Source organism: Puma concolor, chromosome C1 (assembly GCF_028749965.1).
Source record: "Puma concolor isolate L17-30 chromosome C1, mPumCon1.1.hap2, whole genome shotgun sequence".
Lineage (NCBI taxonomy): Eukaryota > Metazoa > Chordata > Mammalia > Carnivora > Felidae > Puma > Puma concolor.
Window position 1 is genome coordinate 43,885,328 of NC_141674.1, and position 19,645 is coordinate 43,904,972.

The 19,645-nt window shown below is 41.6% G+C and overlaps 1 protein-coding gene across 1 annotated transcript in view; it reads left to right on the forward strand.

The window, feature by feature from the left end:
- The first annotated feature begins 226 nt into the window (after positions 1-226).
- The window catches only part of TCEANC2 (transcription elongation factor A N-terminal and central domain containing 2), a 39,062-nt gene continuing 19,643 nt past the window's right edge, over positions 227-19,645 (forward strand). Inside the window, exons 1-3 of the mRNA XM_025934993.2 lie at positions 227-387; positions 997-1,141; positions 11,578-11,719. Coding sequence (XP_025790778.1) covers positions 1,040-1,141; positions 11,578-11,719 — 244 coding nt within the window. The 5' untranslated portion in view covers positions 227-387; positions 997-1,039. The remainder of the gene's footprint in view (positions 388-996; positions 1,142-11,577; positions 11,720-19,645) is intronic.

Below are 19,645 nucleotides of genomic sequence, written 5' to 3' on the forward strand. Positions count from 1 at the left end.
CTCCAAATCTACGATCTTCTCTTAGGTTGGCAAGAAGAGATGGATCCAACCATCGCGAGTATTAGAACGAACCGGCATTCCCTGACTCCTTCCCTCCGCGGGGTACGCTGGGGGATGTAGTTCTCCGCTGGCTAGCAGTGCACGGTGGGGTCGGAAAGTTGATCTTGGAGAACTACAATCGCCTTGGGCGGGCCTCACCGGCTCCTTTGCAGTGCATTCTGGGGAATGTGGTTTGCGGAGACGCTTCGTTGGGTGGCGGAGCCAGTTCCGAGAAACCACGGTCTGGGAAGGAAGCGTCGGTTTAATTCTCACCCCCACGGCCCAGGCTTGGGTCCTCAGCGGGTGCGCTCTGGAAGGGCCCAGCTGCTGGCAGGACTGCTTTTCCTGGTGGGTTTCACGTCAGACCGTTGTTGGGTTCCCCTTGCTGGGCCCCTGGGTGCTGAGGGTAGAGGAAGATGGTGTTTCCCTTTGCCGGGGGATCCACAACACGACAGCCCTGGTTAGGGTCTTTTGACCACCGAGCAGTCCCTGGAGATGGTTGCTTGTTGTGAGGACCCTGCTGAGATCTGGAGGTGGTTGTTAGTTGCTGGTTACTAGGGGGATCTTTGGAATTGTGATTATGGTGAGATAGTTGTTAATAGAGCTTCACGGAACTCGGTGGAACTTTTAATCCTGCCTCAACCTCACCTAAGTTGGAAGAGGCTTTGGAAGTCACCAGATTCAACGCCTGGTCCAATATTGGAATCCCTTGCACAGCGTGCACTTCTGAAGCTAGGCACCTCCTAACTCAGGAATTAGACTGATCATTATATACAATTTCAGTTCATAGCAAGATATTTCTTTTCCAACACGAAATTTTCTTTCCTGTAAATTCCACCCCAGTCCTCCTAATTGAGGAAGGCTTCCAGAGTATATAAAAGGCCATTGTGTTACTTTAGGAGCACACATCACAGCAGTTTTGATGACGTTTTAGAATCTTCCCTCTTTCTTGAGCAGAACACGCTGCAAGCACGTGAAGGTAGTTGGGAGTCCACTAGCCATGGATAAATTCGTCATTCGAACGCCTAGAATCCAGAATAGCCCTCAGAAGAAAGATCCTGGTGCAAAGATTTATAAGCAGGCCACGATTGAATCTCTTAAGGTGAGAGGGGATATGGGACCAGAGAAAATGTGGAAAGGACTGTGATAGCAAGGTGGTGCAGGAGGAGTTCTGTGGAAGACCTGTGAATTCTTTCTTGCTGTTTTCTCCCCAAAGGGTTCCTGATCACTCCTAATTTATTTTCTTCATACCCTATACAGACTTCTATTTATCCAGGCCTGCATGCATTTCTGTTACTTTTCTGATTATTTTGGCTTTATGGTGTGTTTTGCTGTCTGGTAGGACAAGCCCCCTAGGTTATTATTATTATTTTTTTTTTTGCAAGATTTTCTGGTTTATTAGGAATGTTAAAGTACCAAATATGATTCTGTGTACTCTGTACAAACTCAATAAGGCTGGGTGATGATACTATACTCTCCTGTCTTACTGGCTGGAACTGTATCACATGGTCTTAACAGCTACAGCTGAGACTGGGAAACAGACTATTTTTTTTTTTTTAATTTTTTTTTTCAACATTTATTTATTTTTGGGACAGAGAGAGACAGAGCATGAACGGGGGAGGGGCAGAGAGAGAGGGAGACACAGAATCGGAAACAGGCTCCAGGCTCTGAGCCATCAGCCCAGAGCCCGACGCGGGGCTCGAACTCACGGACCGCGAGATCGTGACCTGGCTGAAGTCGGACGCTTAACCGACTGCGCCACCCAGGCGCCCCGGAAACAGACTATTTTGATAAGACTATTTGCAACTTTGACATGTCTGATTTCTGTTGGCAAAGAAGAGGCAAGGGAATAGATACAGGATAGACAACAATGCATCAATGGACATAGGTACCCAATTAATGATCAAGTAAGAATTGTTTCACTACAAACAAACAAACGGTTGTAATTAGTTCCCTTTGCCTTCTTGAACTTCTACATTTCTGGCCTTTTCTTTTTAGTTTCCTTAATGGGCTCCTCCTCTTCCACCAGACTCCTAATATTTGTGCTCCCCAGGGCTTGTCACATTTTATGTATTTGGCCAGGGTAGCCTTATTTGTCTTACGGCTTCCCACGGTGATGACTGCCAAATGTGTAGCTCCAGCCTAGGTCTCTGAAGGTGAGAGTGGGATCTGTGGCTAGAGAAAATATGCACAGGGCTATGATAGCAAGGCAGCATTCTGAGTACTTAAGTTCCATACTTAGTTGGACTCCTCTTCTAGACGTGCTACGGATTTACCAGACCCTGATTAGAAAGCAGTGCAGGGGAGTATAAACAGAAGCCTTGGTTCTCGGCCCTGTTGTGCAGCTGGGTGATCTTTAGCAAGTCATTTCTTACCTGGGATCTCAATTTGTCCTCATCTGTAAAATGTGGGGGTCAAACCATATCAGCATTTCTTCAAAGGAACATTGTTGTCATTTGGGGCAAGGTTAATTCTTCATGATTTGGAACTGTCCTGTGAATTATAGGACATTTAACATCCTTGGCTTTCAGACACTAAATGCCAACAGCACCTCCCATTGTGATAAGCAAAAATGCCCTCGTGTTTCCAGGCAGCCCTTGGTTTAGACCTACTGAATTCTAGATGATCTTTAAAAGTCTCTCCTGGTCTTGGATTTCTGTGCATAATCAGATTTTTCAACTGTCTGTGTTTTATCAGAGTGTTCATGGATACTTGTATACAACAGTGATTCTCAATGACGTGGTGGGCAGGATTGTGGTATCAGACTGGAAGAAAAAGAGGAGGGTAGTAATCGAACTACTCATACACTCACATACAAACACCCAGATTCTAATATACCTCCACCTGCCCCTTCTCCTCTCTGTGTCCCCACTTGGGCCTCAGTTGAGAGTCCCTGTGTGTGAAGATGAGAATATGTCATGTGACGATGGAATCAGAATAAATAATAAGTGTGTATGGGGAATAACTTTCCCCTTCAATGCAGTAGCTTTTCTCTCAAACCTGTTCTTTATTCTCTTGTTTTTACTTTTAATAACATATGCCAAGAAACTGGGACTAGAAACGTGGAAGCCATCCTTAACTCTTTCCTCTCTTGTATCTAATTTCCAATTCTGCCTCCTAAAAGTCCTTCTCGTCTCTACATCTCCAACTTTAAATTTAAAAATCCCTCATCTAGAGCGGTGCCATGGTCTGTTAACTCGTCTCCCTGCCTTTGGCATTCTCTTTCATTCTCCCCTTCACACTGAAGCCAGAGAAATCAGTCTTAAAAAAAAGAGAATCTGTCAGGTGACTTCCCTGCCTATCCCTTCAGCTGTTTCTCATTACCTGTCAATGAAGACATTTCTTTACTTGGCACCCAAGGCCCTCTGTGACCTGGCATCCGCCTGCTTCATTCCCTGCTGCTCTCCTTGTTTACATTCTATCCGGTGCCAACCACTCAATTTTCCAAAGATGGTGTGCTGTTTCTTACCTCTGTACCTTTGCATATGCTGTCCTGTTTGGCTGGAATGGCCTTACGTTCTTGTCTTGGAGGCAATATAGTATGGTAATTAAGAACACAGACTCTGGGGGCACCTGGGTGGCTCAGTTGGTTAAGCAGTTGAGTTTCTGACTCTTGATTTTGGCTCAGTCGTGATCTCTAGGTTTGTGGGATCGAGCCCTGCATCAGGCTCTGCGCTGATGTCATGGAACCTGCTTGGGATTCTGTCTCCCTCTCTCTCTCTCACCCTGCCCCACTCATGCACACACTCTCTCTCACAAAATAAACATTTAGAAAAAAAAAAAAAAAAAAAGAACACAGACTCTGGAAGCAAACTGCCTAAGTTTAAATCCCAGCCATGCCACTTACTGTTTGCATGACCTTGGGCGAGTCATTTAATCTCTCTGTGTCTTTCTTCATAAAGTGGGATTAATGAACTATCTATATTATAAGGTAGTTTTGAAGTTTGAGTGAGCCAATATATGTAAAGTGCTTGGAACCGAGACCAGCACATAATAAGTACTTGTGCAAGTGTTTGCTGTCATCATCAATTTATGACCTCCAGTTTATTCACTATGACCTAGTTCAAGAGTCTCCTCTACTATGAGGCCTTTCCTGACCACCCTTCTGTCTCCCAGACAGAAAGCCAATCTAATCACTCCGTTCTCTAAGCCATCCCTGTATCTTAAACATGACCCTGTCACTGCACTCCTTTGTGCTATATTGTGTCTTTTTTAATGCTGTATCCTACTATACTCTGAGCTTCTTCAAAGACTGTCTGACTGAGTTTTGTGTCCCTGGTACCTGGCACAGGGCTTGGTACATAGAAGATCACTGTGTATTTTTCTGAATGATCAAATGAACTAAAACACTAAAAGCCTTGGCATTGTGTATGAGACCCTGTTCTGCCCCAGTGAGCCTTCTCATCTCATCCCTTATGGCTCCCCATTCCCAGGAATGCATTCCAGCCACACCCCGTTCTTTGCTGTTCTCTGTATAAACTAGTTTCTTTCATGTCTCCAGTGATTTGACTTGATGCTGGTCCCTTTTCCTGGCAAACTTTTTTCTTTCTTTCTTTCTTTCTTTCTTTCTTTCTTTCTTTCTTTCTTTCTTCTTTTTTTTTTTTATGGAGACAATGCTTCTCATTGGTGAACCCACTCAAGTGCGACTTTCCTTGTGAATCCTAGATTATAAGTTTCATGAGTACAGGGACCTTGGGTATTTTATTTACCTCCTGTCACAGTGCTTGGCATATATTAAATGGTTAAATAAGTGAATGTTGAAGTGCTTTCTGAGTCCTTTGGAGGGAATTAGTCCTTCCCTCTTCAATACTGTCTCAGCACTTTCTTCAAATATCCTCATAGCACGTACCTTACTGTATTGTGATGATCAGATTACCTGTACTTTTCCCCAGTCTACTATGAATTCCTGAGCACTGAGACCACAGTGTCTTATTATGTTCTGATTCTGCTCCAAGACCTAACACAGTGCCTGCATGTAAAAATTTATTGACTAAATAATAATCATTCTTATTTGGGGATGCCCTTGCAGGGTCTGTATAGTAAACTATTTAACAAATATTATTACAAAACAACTTCATGCCCAGCACCATGCTAGATACTCCAGGGAACATAAAAGAAATTAAAAATTTTTTTCTAAATGTTTATTTATTTTTAAGAGAGAGAGAGAGAGAGAGAGAGCACAAGCAGGGGGGAGGGGAAGAGAGAGAGAGAGGGAGACACAGGATCTGGAGCAGGCTCCCAGCTGTCATCACAGAGCCTGATGCAGGGCTCGAACTCACAAATCGTGAGATCATGACCTGAGCTGAAGTGGGATGCTTAACCGACTGAGCCACCCAGGTGCTCCCATAAAAGAAATTTAAGATGAAAGTATGAACCCTCATGGGACTTCCTATTGGAGGATCATATTATAAGAAATTAATAAGTAATGATAGAAAATCATATGTGATCCATTACAAAACTGTTGTTTAGACAGTAAAGGTTAAGAGATAAGAGGAGAGAGCTCAGTGTCTGTTTTAGTGCTCAGAGCACCTTAAAGATTTGAAAAGATTTGGCGAGGTAGAGGGAAGTAGTGACGTATAACCACTTAATAGTAAGTAGTACTTGCTGCTCTCTTCCCTTTGTCCGCGCACACATGCTTAGTTTATGTATACACAATGACAAATTAAACACAAGTTGAGTTAAATTTGCATTTTAAAATTTTTTTTTTTTCAACGTTTATTTATTTTTGGGACAGAGAGAGACAGAGCATGAATGGGGGAGGGTCAGAGAGAGAGGGAGACACAGAATCAGAAACAGGCTCCAGGCTCCGAGCCATCAGCCCAGAGCCCGACGCGGGGCTCGAACTCACGGACCGCGAGATCGTGACCTGGCTGAAGTCGGACGCTTAACCGACTGCGCCACCCAGGCGCCCCTTTAAATTATGTAAATTGTGTATTTTGTCTTATTTTGATATTTCATTTATTTTTGTTCTTTTTTTTTTTTTAATTTTTTTTTTCAACGTTTATTTATTTTTGGGACAGAGAGAGACAGAGCATGAACGGGGGAGGGGCAGAGAGAGAGGGAGACACAGAATCGGAAACAGGCTCCAGGCTCTGAGCCATCAGCCCAGAGCCTGACGCGGGGCTCGAACTCACGGACCGCGAGATCGTGACCTGGCTGAAGCCGGACGCTTAACCGACTGCGCCACCCAGGCGCCCCCAAATTTGCATTTTAAAGAGATCTACTCTGCCAAGTAACTTATTCCCACATACCAGTGTCACATTTAAATGCCAAGAATCTGCTGAATGTTCAAGCCTCAGTTTCCTCATCAGTAACATTAGAAATAACTATAACCTGCAGGGTTGTTATGAGAGCTAAATAGATAAATACATATTGAAAGGGCTAAGCATTGTGCATGTCATATAGTAAAACTGATCAGTAATGTTCTCTTTTCATGTGTGGAAAAGGAGGGGCTTGTGTGGTAACACTAGAGCTGGGAACAGTGATGATAGCGATGGTCATGATTACAGCTAACATTGAGCCCGTTTCTCTGGGCCAGGAATTGTGCAGAGTGCTTTACATATATTAACTCTTTAACCTCTGATAACAGCTCTGTGAAATGGATGCTTTTATCATTTATATTTTACAGATGAATCTAAGCCACAGAGAGATTAAGTAGCTTGCTCAAGGTTATGCAGCTCTAAGTGGCAGAGCTGGGATTTGACCTAGACAGTCTGGTTCCACTGTCTGCCCCCTACAGGGTGAACTAAGAAAGTGGAGGTTTCTGAATGTCCAGCAGAAGAGGTATAAAAATCTTGGATATTGGGACCATTGTACTTCTGTTATCGGTATATTACAAGTAATTTTGCCGTAGCCTTATCACATTCAGTAGAAGTGATACCCAATAGAGCGTGTGTAATATACATTTGAATGGTAGAGGTTAATTTGGTTAATCTCTTCTTACTTCCTGAAGGGAAAGTGATTTCCTCTATTGGTTGCAATAGGAGATTTTTTTTAATTATTATTAAAAGATTCAAGAATATGTGAATTCTTTTAGGTTCAGCACTTTAGAATGTTCTGTAAACCTTTCCTCCTTCTGTAGGATGGAGCAGCCATCCTCTGCTCCCTCTGCCCCCTCTGGTGGGATGGTTTCCATGTTATTGCTTATGAGTGAATCATTTTCCCTAATTGGTTTTGTCAAACCTGATGTTTCAGCCATCCACAGCTATAAGACCAGATGGTATAGGAGAGAGCACGTCTTTCTGGTGATAACCTTTCCACTGCTCATTGTAGCTTCCTCTTTGATACTTTGTGTCCACTTCCCTTGTTCCTCTAAATAATTCAGATAATAACTTGAAATATCTCTTTTGAGACCCATATTTGGACAGAAATAAGGAACATTCTTGGATATATGTGGAATTCTGTTCTGGAATTGACTGCAGATTTTTCTATTTCTGAGCTAAAATTTCGGATCTGAAAACTATACTGGATTTAGTCCTCGAGGGTAGAGATGACTTGTTCAATAATACCTAGTGTGGCAGGGAATAGAGAGACAAATAAATTGTCCCAACCCTCAAATTGCTTAGTCAGTGGTGAAGACAGCCTTATAAATAAGTATGTGCATAAAATGCAGATACAGTGGTAGGAATGTGTCCAGATTACAAAGGACTTAAAAGGGAGTGTGGTCAAATTTGGTAGGAGAGAGTCAGGAAAGGCCTCATAGAAGACGGGATGCTCGAAAGGAGTCTTAAAATATAAGTAGGTGTTTATCATATGGTTGAGGCAAAAAAAAGAGCATCCCAGGCAGAGGGTGTGAAACACTGCAATTCATTTAGGCAGCTTCAGATAGTTTGCTATGTAGCTGGAGCAAATTATGAAGCTGCAAAGGATGTCAGGAGCCAAGTCATGTAAGGCCTTTTATGCCATGCTAGGGTTTGGGCTTCTGTAGTTCCATATACTAGAATGATCTCATGTGGAATCCCTAACCTCATTCTAACCATGTAGAAATGCTAGATAAAAAGTCTCTAATACAGAGCTGAGCTTGAAAGCAAGAACGAGAAATCTTCAGATGCCAGAAAGAGAGAGGAAATTCAAACCCTAAGCTTTAAGTGGGGGCTGAAGCTGAACAGTTTTATGAAACTAGATACAATGTTTGGGGTGTGAAGTTTTAGGGCCAGTGTGGGGCCTAAGGCCTCAGGCTAATAATTCCCACTTCAAGCTGGGAGCCAAAACAGGTCTACCATGTTTGTGAAAAATGAACTAGAAAAATTCCATCCACTAGTCCAAGGCAATAGCATGAAAATGATGATCTTCTCAGGGGTTTTGGATGGAAAAAGAATTGACTATAATAAATTAGAACCCCATACTTACTACTATGCGTGGTTTTAAATTTACACTCTTAGCAAAGCAGGAAAAAAGTGAACATGACTGGCATAGATCAGAGAAATCCAGAGGCTTTGGCCAAGGCAAATGTGAGATTTCCTGTTAAAACACCTCACACCCTAGGACACCAGATCCCCATGGAAATAGTCTCCATTGAAGATGAACTCATGGTCAAAATTACCCAGAGGGAGAAGGAGCAGATAGAGATAAATAATAGCATTTCTACCCCAAGAAGTGGCAATAAGAGCACAACCTGAAAGAGATCTTAAATATGTGAATTTTATAAAGAAAAGATGAGATACTGTAAGAAAAAAACAAAAGACTATGAAAAGAAATTGGGCAGATTTTGAGGAAAATATTAAGTTGTCCGATGAAAAGATTATTCCTTGATGGAGACATGGAACAGGTTAAAAGTAGACAAGCCATAGCTACAGAGAGAAATAGTGGATTCGAAGCTTGAGGCGAGGAAATCACTTAGAATTCATTCCAGAGAAATAGAGAAAAATATGAAAGAACAGTTAAGGTACACGAAAAGATAGACAAGTCATTTATATTTCTAGTAGGGATTTCTGAAGCCGAAGCTTGTGAGGAGGATACTGATACAGATTTCATAGAGCATATGTCTTAAAAAGTATAATAACGAACACTATAGTGATAGAAATAGAATGTATAATTTGCCAACCGTAAAGAAAAGATCAAAGAAAACTCAAGCTGTTACCATTAAAGATAAGAAAGGAAAAGTAAAAGAAGCAAAGAGGAAGTATATCCAGTTATATCAGTAATCATAATAAATGCGAGTGGCTTAACCATGCCTGTTAAAAGATAGAGATTCTCAGATTGGATGGGGAATGCGGGCAAAATAAAGCAACCATAGGCTATTTAAAGCATAATGACCCAGAAAGGTTAAAAGGCAAGCGATGGAAGACGATATTGAATATGTCACAGGCAGGAGTTCATCCTAGCAGTGTTTACAACAGGAAGAATGTTGGGTGGGGTGACCCTAAATATCCATTAGGGGAATAGATTTTAAAATTCTAAGACATTTGTGTGTAAAAATAATGGAATACTATCCATTACTATTAAGTGGATCAACTGGGTTTACGTATATGAGTATGAGTGAATGGAGAAAATATATTGAGTGAAAAAAAGCCTTTTGCAGAATGATACGATATTTATACTTTACATCTTCTTCCTATTGAAAATATCCCCTTAACTGGCTTCATTTCTTTATTTTGCATACCATATACCACTGGCAGTATTGTTTTGTATTGTAGCAGATCATAACAAAGAACTTGTCTCCCTTCTGGCTAAAGCACCCCAAGGCTGAGAACAAAGCAAAGTGTTCCCAGATGAGATTCTAGACTATGCAGAAATTGTGAAGGCGGTACATGAAGACCAGTTTCGGAATCCCGAACCCATCACCTACCCTAGGCCATAAAGAAGGTTGAAATTAAAAGAAGAGAGGAGAGAGAGTTCCCTTGGATATAGTGGGAGGGCTGTGGTATTTTCACTTGGAGAACTTGACCTCTGTACCTGGATCTGGTGGACACAGAGACCAGATATGTGCCTGGGAAAGACTAAAAACAGAGAGTGGCTGAATGGGAAGGCTGTTAACCCTTAGAATTCTTCAGGGCAAAGATGAGGATATAGCAGAAAAAACGCGAGCTGGCCTGGAGTTGATTTAAAGGGGTTAAGTTCACAAGGATCATTGGAAGGTCAGTGGGACCCCCACAGAGAGTGTGTGTAAAGTGGTTTGCCGAAAACTGGGAGCTTGCAGGGAGTTGGAAGTGGCTGGCTAGAAGAGGCATTGCCAACACTACAGGGATGGCAAGTGAGGTCTCCACAATGGGGGCTCTTCGAGGAACCACAGAAACACCTCAAAAGAAAAAAGAGTCTGCTTTCCGAATCTGCCAAGTCTAGAGAGCACACTAAAACCGGACTAGTGTAGTATCACAAAAGAGGAGAAGGCTTTTCGTGTCCCTTACCTCTCCTCCTTTTCCCAGCTTCAAACCTGGAGGGGTCAGAGGCCAAAGCAAACAAGCAGATGGGGGAAGGGGAAGCAAAATGGGGAGAGGAGTCAGACCTCTCCCACCATGGGCTGCTAGGTTGGAAGCAGACCCCAGCCAGGGAAGGAAATTGAGATTTTGTTGTTGTTGCTTTTTATTGGACTATAACCTGTATATAGAAAAGTGAACAAATCATGAATGTGCATCTTGACAGATTTTCACAAAGTGAACACACCTGTGTCACCAGTGTCCAGATCAAGAAACAGAACATTACCAGAATCCCAGAAGCCCTCTGTGCCCCCTTCCTTTCCCTAATTGGGCCTACCTCCCCGGGGAAATAACCATCCAAGACAGTATTTTTTTGTAATTATGAAAGCAACTTTATTATTTTGTCTTTCAGTTTAATTTTTTTAATTCTTAGCTGAAATAACTTCAGAACTACGAAAAAGTTGCAACAGAGTACAAGGAACTTCCTCATCCCCTTCACCCAGATTCCTTAAGTGTTCATATTTTACACCAAATGGAGAGATGCATATCAACTTGAAGGTGGTGATTTCTCTTAGAAACAGGAGAGAAATGAGTTTAGTGAAGGGTGTAAGGAGACAAACTTTAGAATGTTTTGTTATTTTATGGGAAATGGCAAAATGTTAACTTTTTTTCAGTTATAAATAGTTACTCTGTACCTTATTATGTGTTTCAGAGTTTTAAAAACTTTTCAAACCAGAGATTTTGACTTTTATCATCTAGGAAGTGGGGAGCTGTTGAAGTATGCTTTTTATTGTTGAAATAAATATGCCTTTATGGCTTCTTTGCTTTCTGTCCTTGCCTGTGATTGAAGACACTTAAGTGAGCTATAAGGTTGATTCACCTTAGTATCATTTTTCTTTTCTTCTCATCCTTATTGCCTCTCTCTGCTAAGTGCCCAGCAGTGTCTGACATGGTTAGATTAAAACTTGCACTTTTCCTAATAGATGTAACTCTCTTCCTGATTTGCAGTAAGCGGGACCTGCTTTTAAGCAATTACCCATCATTTGGGGCCATCATGTACCGTGCTTTGGTTCAGGTCATAATCAATAATTCATATGTCAATAGGAGCCCCATTAACTCAGGTGAAGGGAGATGTTTTTCTAATGAAAATGTTCCATTTCCAAATGACTTTTCTTTTTCCCAGAGAGTTGTGGTTATAGAAGACATAAAAAGGTGGAAAACTACGTTGGAGCTTCCTGGTCAGACCAGAGAGAATCTAGTTGAAGCTTTACGAGAATTAAAGAAGAAAATACCCTCCAGGGAAGTGTTAAAATCAACAAGGATAGGTATGTTCTTCTGAATTTTATGAAAAGTGCTTATATTTTGTCTCTTCTTCCTCTCCTCCCTGCCTCAAACATTAAGTTATCTATCATATCAGTGCCTCTCAGACTGTCCGTGGTGAAGGACCATTGTTTAAAAAATTCTCCATTGGTTGCAGACCAGTACTTCTATAACACATAATAAAAATTTCCAGAAAAATAAAATTAAAATATACAAAATACAAGCCCCACTTCTTCTTCTTCCTTTTTTTTTTTTTTTTTTTTTTTAGATTCAACGGATACAGAATTACTCTGTCAAATTGCTATTAAAGTTTCTTAATGCATACTTCAGCTTCTGTACTTACCTCATAGGCTGGTAACCAGCAGTGATCTAGGGATAACATTTTGAGCGCGTTTGATGCAAGGTGTGTAGAAATGAATGAGACATGGTTCGTCACCTCAAGGAACTTGAGGTTTGGTAGGAGAAACAAGCGCAGTGAGGAGCAGAAAATAGTATAAGTTATAAATAAAAACATATGAAGAGTATCCTGGATATCATTGTACTCTGTACAAGGTACCTGCTGGCACAAAGGACAGAGCAGTCACCTACATCTGGGGAATTCAGAAAAGATTTCATAGAAGAGATGACATTTCCGCTAAATCTTGACAGTTAAATCTTAGCTTTTCTGTCTTGAGCAGAAATAACTTGCAGAGTGTGGTTTGTAAAAACAAAATGATGGCAACATTTGCTGCTACATCCTTTATTACAGCATTGAGATGTTTAAAAGGTAAGTCAGGGACTACGTTGAATTGCCATTTTAGTACAGTACACAACTGTGAATAATATGTAAGGGAGGGCCAACATGTGTTCCTCAAGCTGCTCCCAGCTCCCTAGGGAGTCCAGGGTAGTCATTCACAGCTGCTGTTCTTGCCCTCGCCAGTGCAACCAATGCCTTCTCTGCCTCCCCTTGACCTCTTGTTCATGGGAAGCAAAAGAGAGAGCAGCTTCAGACTGGCGCTAACAGCTGGCAAGAGCTGTGTGGAATCCCCCAGAGGGCCCCCCAAGAGTCTCGAGAGTTGCACCCCTGTAATATAAACCAGAATCTGAGAAAATTAGATGCTTAAAGAACATAAAACCCCATCATTACAGCCAAGGAGATTCTCCCATCTGCTGCTGGATTTTCTCTTTATAAGTCATGGTCACTAGAGGGCAATAAGACCATTCATATGAGCCAATAAGGTATTTCCACCAGTAGAGGGTACTAGTGATTAATATTTTGTGACATGTATATATGTACATATGTGTATGTGTATGTTCATATTTAGGCACACACCACAAATGCCATTTCTGCTCAGATCATAAATATCAACGGAATAGGCTGGAATTGTCCCCCACACACAGAACAGATGATCATTTAAAAATACATATTTCTGTTTATGGGGTGCCTGGCTGGATCAGTCAGTAGAGCAGGTGACTCTTGATCTTAGGGTTGTGAGTTCAAGCCCCACATTGGGCACAGAGATCATTTAAAAAAAAATTATTTGTCCTTTGAGTACAATTGCGAGTGTGCTTTTAAGAATGGATGTGTCTGATGTTCATAGATTTCAATTCAAGGATCATAATGAAACCATAACAAGGAGGCTTAACTTAGGAGGAGCTGGAAATTATCCAACTTTTGATTCCTGACCTTACCCTAAGCCCTCCCTAAACCTGAGGTTGTATGGAATATAGGGGTATCTTGGTTCCTTTGTAGTTACTTCAGTTGCTAGGCTGAAGATTCATTTGGATCATTGCCTGAAAATGTTTCCATTCTTCTACCTTTAGCCTCCTGCCTGTCCATATCCTGTGGGCTAAAAGGGACAAATATTTACTGACTACTTTGTGCTAGGAACTGCGCTGGCGTAATAATAAAGGAGACAGATATTGTCCTCTCCTTTTTGGATCCTGCAGTCTAATGGAAGGACAGACAGTTTAATAAGAGTTTATCATACAGTGTGATGAGTGCTCTGATGATGGGTAGAAGCTAGCCAAAGGAGTATATGCATTGGGAGTAGAGAAGAAGGTGTTGAAGAATGTGTTAGATAGTTGGTAACATGTGCACTTTACAGAGGACTGGAGGGGGGAGAGAACATGATGCATTCCAGAAACTAAAAGTTTGGTGTGTGTGAAATGTAATAAACGGGAAAGTGTGGCAAGAAATGAAACTGGAGAGGCAGTCTGGACCAGATGGAAGAGGCTCTTTGTAAACCTGTTCGGTCTTAGTGTGTGTATTAGTTGTCTATCCCTGTGTAAAAATCACCCCCAAATTTAGCAGCTTAAGCTTTTGTTATCTCACATAGTTTTTCTGAGGGTCAGGAATCTGGAAGCTGCTTATTTGGGTGGTTCTGGCTCACGGTCTCTTAAGAGGTTGCAGTCAAGCTGTTGGCTGGGGCTGCAGTCATATGAAAGTTTCACCAGGGCTTGAGGATCTCACGATGGCTCATTCACTGAACTGCTGGCAGGAGGCCTCAGTTCCTCATCACATGGGCCTCTTCTTATGGCTGCTTATGACACGGCAGCTGACTTACCCAGAACAAGAGACCCAAGAGAGAACAACCAAGATGGATGCCACAGCGTGTTTCATTACCTAATCTTGGAAGTGACAAGCTATCGATCGCTTCTGTCACCGAGACCAACCCAGGTAAAATTTGGGAGGCAACTGCATACAGGTTATGAACACCAAGAGGTAAGGATCTTTGGAGGCTATTAGTAGATTGGCTACCACAATATGTATTTCTTTTTCTTTTTTTTTTTTTTTTTATGTTTGTTTATTTTTGAGAGAGAGAAAGTGCAAGCAGGGGAGGGGCAGAGAGAAATGGGGACAGAGTATCTAAAGTGGGCTCTGTTAACAACAGAGAGCCCAATGTGGGGCTCAGACTCATGAACCATGAGATGACCTGAGCTGAAGTTGGATGCTCAACCAACTGAGCCACCCAGACGTCCCCAAAGTGCTTCTCTTTCATTATTCCTTCATTTTTGGATTCTACAATTAGAAGTATGTTTAGACCTTTTATTTTCCATACCCCTTAGCTTGTCTGTCATAACCCTATCTCCTTATCCCATAGAATTCCAGTAAATTTCTTCAGATATATATCTTCCAAGTCATTAATTCTCTCTTCAGCTCACTCTAATCAGCTGTTGAACCCATTCACTGAGTTTTTTGTTTCAAAAACTGTTTTACATTTTTATAAAATTTCCCCCCAATCTGTCTGTTTTAAATATTGTTTGTATATCCTTGTGATAGTGCCTTTGATTTCTTTAAATATTAATGTATGGTTCTTCTGTATACTTCATCTGACTATTCTAATATTTATAGTCCTTGGGGGTTTAAATCTTTGTTTCTTCTAAGTCCTATGGTGCTTGCCTTTCCATGTGCTCGTTGATGTTTAATTGTGAACTCAATCTTTTCTTTTAATCCATGGAAATTTTAAGTTGGAGCTTATCTCTAGAGGGGATTTACTTTTTTTTTTTTCTTTCTGCCAGTAGTCAAGGACCACTTCTTACCTGGAATACTTTAGCACACCTTGCAAAGATCCCAGCCCAGTATCAGAGTCCAACTAACCGGTTAACTCTCCCACTTCACCATGGGCCCAAAGCTAAGTATTTTAGTAACATCGCTGTTAACATCACCCCTTAGGATAACCCTACTTCTTTAGCCTCTGTCTACTTTTTTTGAGGGAATGAAGTGACTTTTGTCCAGAATTTATCTAGTGTATTGCAGTGCAAGGGTAGCTTTAGTCCATCATAAAGCCTGAGTTCTTAAGGATAAACAGTGGTTGCATCGAAGTGTTTTGAATGGAGGAGTGACATATTCAGATTTGCGTTTTAGGGAAATCTGTCTACCAGAAGAGTGTTGGAGAAAAGCAAACCTAGAGGCAGGGAGGCCAGTTAAGATGCAATTGAAATGTCTGGGTGAGAAATGAGAGTGACCTGGATTGGATAGTCATTGTGGGTATGGAGAAGTGTGGTTGGAATCAAGAGATTAAAATCCGAAGGATGTAGACATTGATTGGATGTTGGGAATGAAGATAGAGGAATGAAGGTTGAGGCCCAGACTTCTCATATGGGTAAATTGGTGGATGGCAGTACCACTTATTACCATAGAGATGGGGGAAGTAACAAGTTCCATTTTAGACTTACTGTATTTGATATACTGTGGGGCATCCAAGAGGAAATGTCCAACAAGATGTTGGATGTACAAGGCTGAAGCTAAGGAGAGACTGTAAATATACACTTGAGAGTCATCATCAGCATATAGCTAGAAACTGAGGCAACAAATAATAAGCTTGCCCGGGGAGAGTATATAAGAAAAGCTAAGAGCCAAGTCCAAAATCCTGAGGCACACCAGTATTTAAGAGACTTGTAGAAAGAAACTGAGAAGGTGTGACCAGGAAAACAGGAGGGAATGCTGTCATGCAGTGGGAAGGAGTGGGCATTTGCTGGGGGGGGGGGGGGGGGGGGGGCTGTCAGTATGTCCATTGTTGTCAAAGGGCCAAATAAGCTAAATCTAAAAATTGCATGTTAGATTTTGCAAAGTAAGGTCATTAACAGTTTTGATGAAGACAGCTTCAAAGGCAAGGTTAGGAGCAGAAACGGGAAGAGTAAGGAAGAAGTGAGGAAATGAAACCGGCCCTTTTAAAAAATTTTGTATTGAAAGAAAAGAGAGGCAGCAGTATCAGAAAAGAAATGTGGGATGGAAGAAAGTTCTGACTTTTGGAACAGGAGAGAAGCCAGCCTGCGGAGTGACAAGTTCATAGAGGGAACCTGGTCTGGGCGAACGGACTGGACCGGACTGGACTTAGCAGGGACTGACTGTGGAAGTGACAGGGAATGAGGATGCCCACATGCCTTTCGCTTTGTTGCCCTCTCCTCCAGCTCATCCTGTCTGCCCTCAGACACACTGAGATCTTCCCCTTTAACTGTCTGCTGCGTCTTCCAGGCACCTGTTTCTCTTTTATAGCCAAATTCCTTTAAAAATGATTGATACGCATTCACAACTCCTATTCCTGCCCCTCCCATTCCTTCATTAAACCCTTTCCATCCTGGCTTCTCCTACACCACTGTTCTTTCCTCACAGGACACGAGTGATTTCTTTCTACCCAGATCCAATACTCTTGTCTCATTTCTCATCTTCCCAGAACTGTGAACTTGAGACCATTGATTACTCTCTTTTCTGTTGACATAAATGGCACTGAACCTGTTGCCCATTCTGTGTCTGTTATTTTATATGTTTATTTCTTTCATATGCCTTATCTGACTTTATAATTAACTCATTTTTTGGCTTCTTTGTCTTTTATTTGCTAAATCGCAGCTCTGTGCCTGCAGGACCATGCTATTTTATTCACCAGTGCTTTTCAAGCATTAGTGTGGCATATAGCAGCAGCTCAGGATATGTTCATCAAATCAGTGAAAACGACAGGGTCAAGGATTCCCTCCATGGCTCTTTCCAGCTTTGTATATCCTGTTTCTTGCCCTTCTCTCTTTCTTCAGTCCTTGTCCCTTTCCCCAAACAGAAGGGACTTTAGAGTACCTACCCAAAGAGCTTGTCCACTTCAGCTTAACTGAGGCCTTATTTCAGGTAATTCTTGGGCATATATATCTCCTAGCCTGATTCATTTTTGAATCTTAGACTTTTAGAAATATTCCAGTTTATATTCCTGCCATTTTCTTAAAATCTTACTAATTTAATGGGTAAAAATAGCATCTTGTTTTTCATTTGCTGCATAGAATGAATTGTTTTCTGTGTTTATAGGCACTCTCTTCTTTTCTTTGTGAATTGTATTCTTTGTTTACTGTTGAGATTTTTTAATTTTTGTTACCTATTTCTGAATTCTATAAATGTCAATGTTGTAACACTTTTAAATCCATTTAGCTACTTGAATTTGTAAAGAAGGAAACTAAGACCCAGGAAGATGAAGTGACTTATCCAGGGCCACTTAGCGAGGTTAGCACTAGCAATGTAATGAGAACCCAGGTCTCTTGGGGCAGTGTTCTTTCCTGGTTAGCAGACAGACTGTCATTGTGCCCTGGACCCCAGCCATATGTGCCTTTATTTTATTGGAGCATTTCTATGGGTTCTGCCATCTGCTCAAACTCACCTCTTTTAAGTCAGAATTCAGTGCCATTTCTTATGTACCCCAGTTGGGAGTTTTCTCCTTGTATTCCCATTTTAGTCAGCATCTCTTGGATTTTGCTCTGACGTAAACTCTCTTAGGTAGAAATGTCCAACAGGCAATCGGAGATGTGGGATTGAAGTGCAGATGAGAGATTTAAGACTAAAAATACATGTTTGGAAGTTCATCTGCCTGGAAACATTTGCTTAAAGTCACCTAAGTGGATGAATTCTCTGAGTAAAAGAACAGATTAAAGGGGTGAAGGATTGAACCTGAGCGAATGTCTGTGGAGGGGAAGCGGGAGGAGGAAGAGGAACCAGTGAAGAGGTAGAAGGGGTGTAATTAAGAAGGAGGAGGGAGAGAGCCAGGGCAGTACAGTGATGTGCAGGCCCAGGAGGAGAGTGTTTTAAGAGGCAGGAGAAATGTGTGCCCTCACTATTCTCAAGTGGTCTGGGAAGTCGAGGGCTGGCTGGACAAAAGCCTTTGGACCTAGCACTTAATTAAGGGCTCTGTGACTGGATACCTTTATTATAGAGGAAATAAGTGGGCAAGGAGTACTGGGTAAATGTCTCGTAAGGCTGTGGAGTGAGCAAGCATGCTCCCCTTTTTTCATATTGTATACACGAATATTCTGGGGAAAGTTTTATGTCAGTCCTATTGATCTGATTTCAGAGACGTCTTACTTTCATTCACGACTGGTTAACAACAGCAAAAAACCCTGTACTTCCAAAGTACTTCCCCATCTATGATCTCATTTGATCCACTTAACAAGTGTGTGAGGGAAACGTTATGATTTTCTCCGTTTTACAAATGGGAAACTGAAGCTTAGAGAGTTTGAAGGAACTTGCCCTAGGTCAGAAAACCAAATAATAAATAAGTGACAAAGCTCTGATGTACTTACGCCATGTCATGCCACCTCTTGAAACCTAAAGGCGCACCTTTGTCCCTGGTAAACTCTTACTTTTCCTTCACTTGAGACCCAGATGAAACAGTCTTCTATGTGAAGCTAAAAATGTTTGTTGGATGAGTAAGTGAGTTAGTGAGTGGGTGAATGAATGGGTGTGCGATTTAACTTGATAAAGGTTATGGAATAAGTTAGTGGTAAAGACCTTCCAAATGACCTTTTCTTTTCGATTTGTCCCATAGATTGCCACTGCTTCAGCAATCTTGAAGTACTTACAGATTCCTGTATTCATTTTCCATTGAATGGTGCCATGACAAAGTGCCACAAAATTAGTGGTTGAAAACCTTGAAACACAGATTTATTTATTATCTTATAGTTTTATAGGTCAGAAGTTCAGGACAGGTCTCATTGGGTAAAATCAAGGTGTTGACAAGGCTGTCTTGTGTCCTGGATATTCTAGGGGAGAATCTGTTTCCTTGCCTTTTCTACTTTCTAGAAGCACCTGCATTCTGTGGCTCATGGTTCCCTTCCTTCATCTGTAGAGCTGGCAGTTGTGGGTCGAATTCTTACACTTACCTCTCCAACATAAGCCTTCTGTCTCTTCTACTTTTAAAGACCCATGTGAGTATACTGGGCCCACTTAGATAATTAAGGCTAATCTCCCCATCTCAGGGTCCTTAACATTAATCTCATCAAAGTCCCATTTTCCATGTGAGGTAATATATTCACAGGTTCTGAGGATTAGGGCATGGATATCCTTGGGAATCATTATTTTTCTTACCACAGCCCTTAAGTTATGCCATGCTATTTCAGGTTCTATGTTCTCGTTCACTGTACTTCTCATGTGAGTCCTGTCTTCTTGAGTCATTGTCGAGACTCAAGACGAGAATTACCTC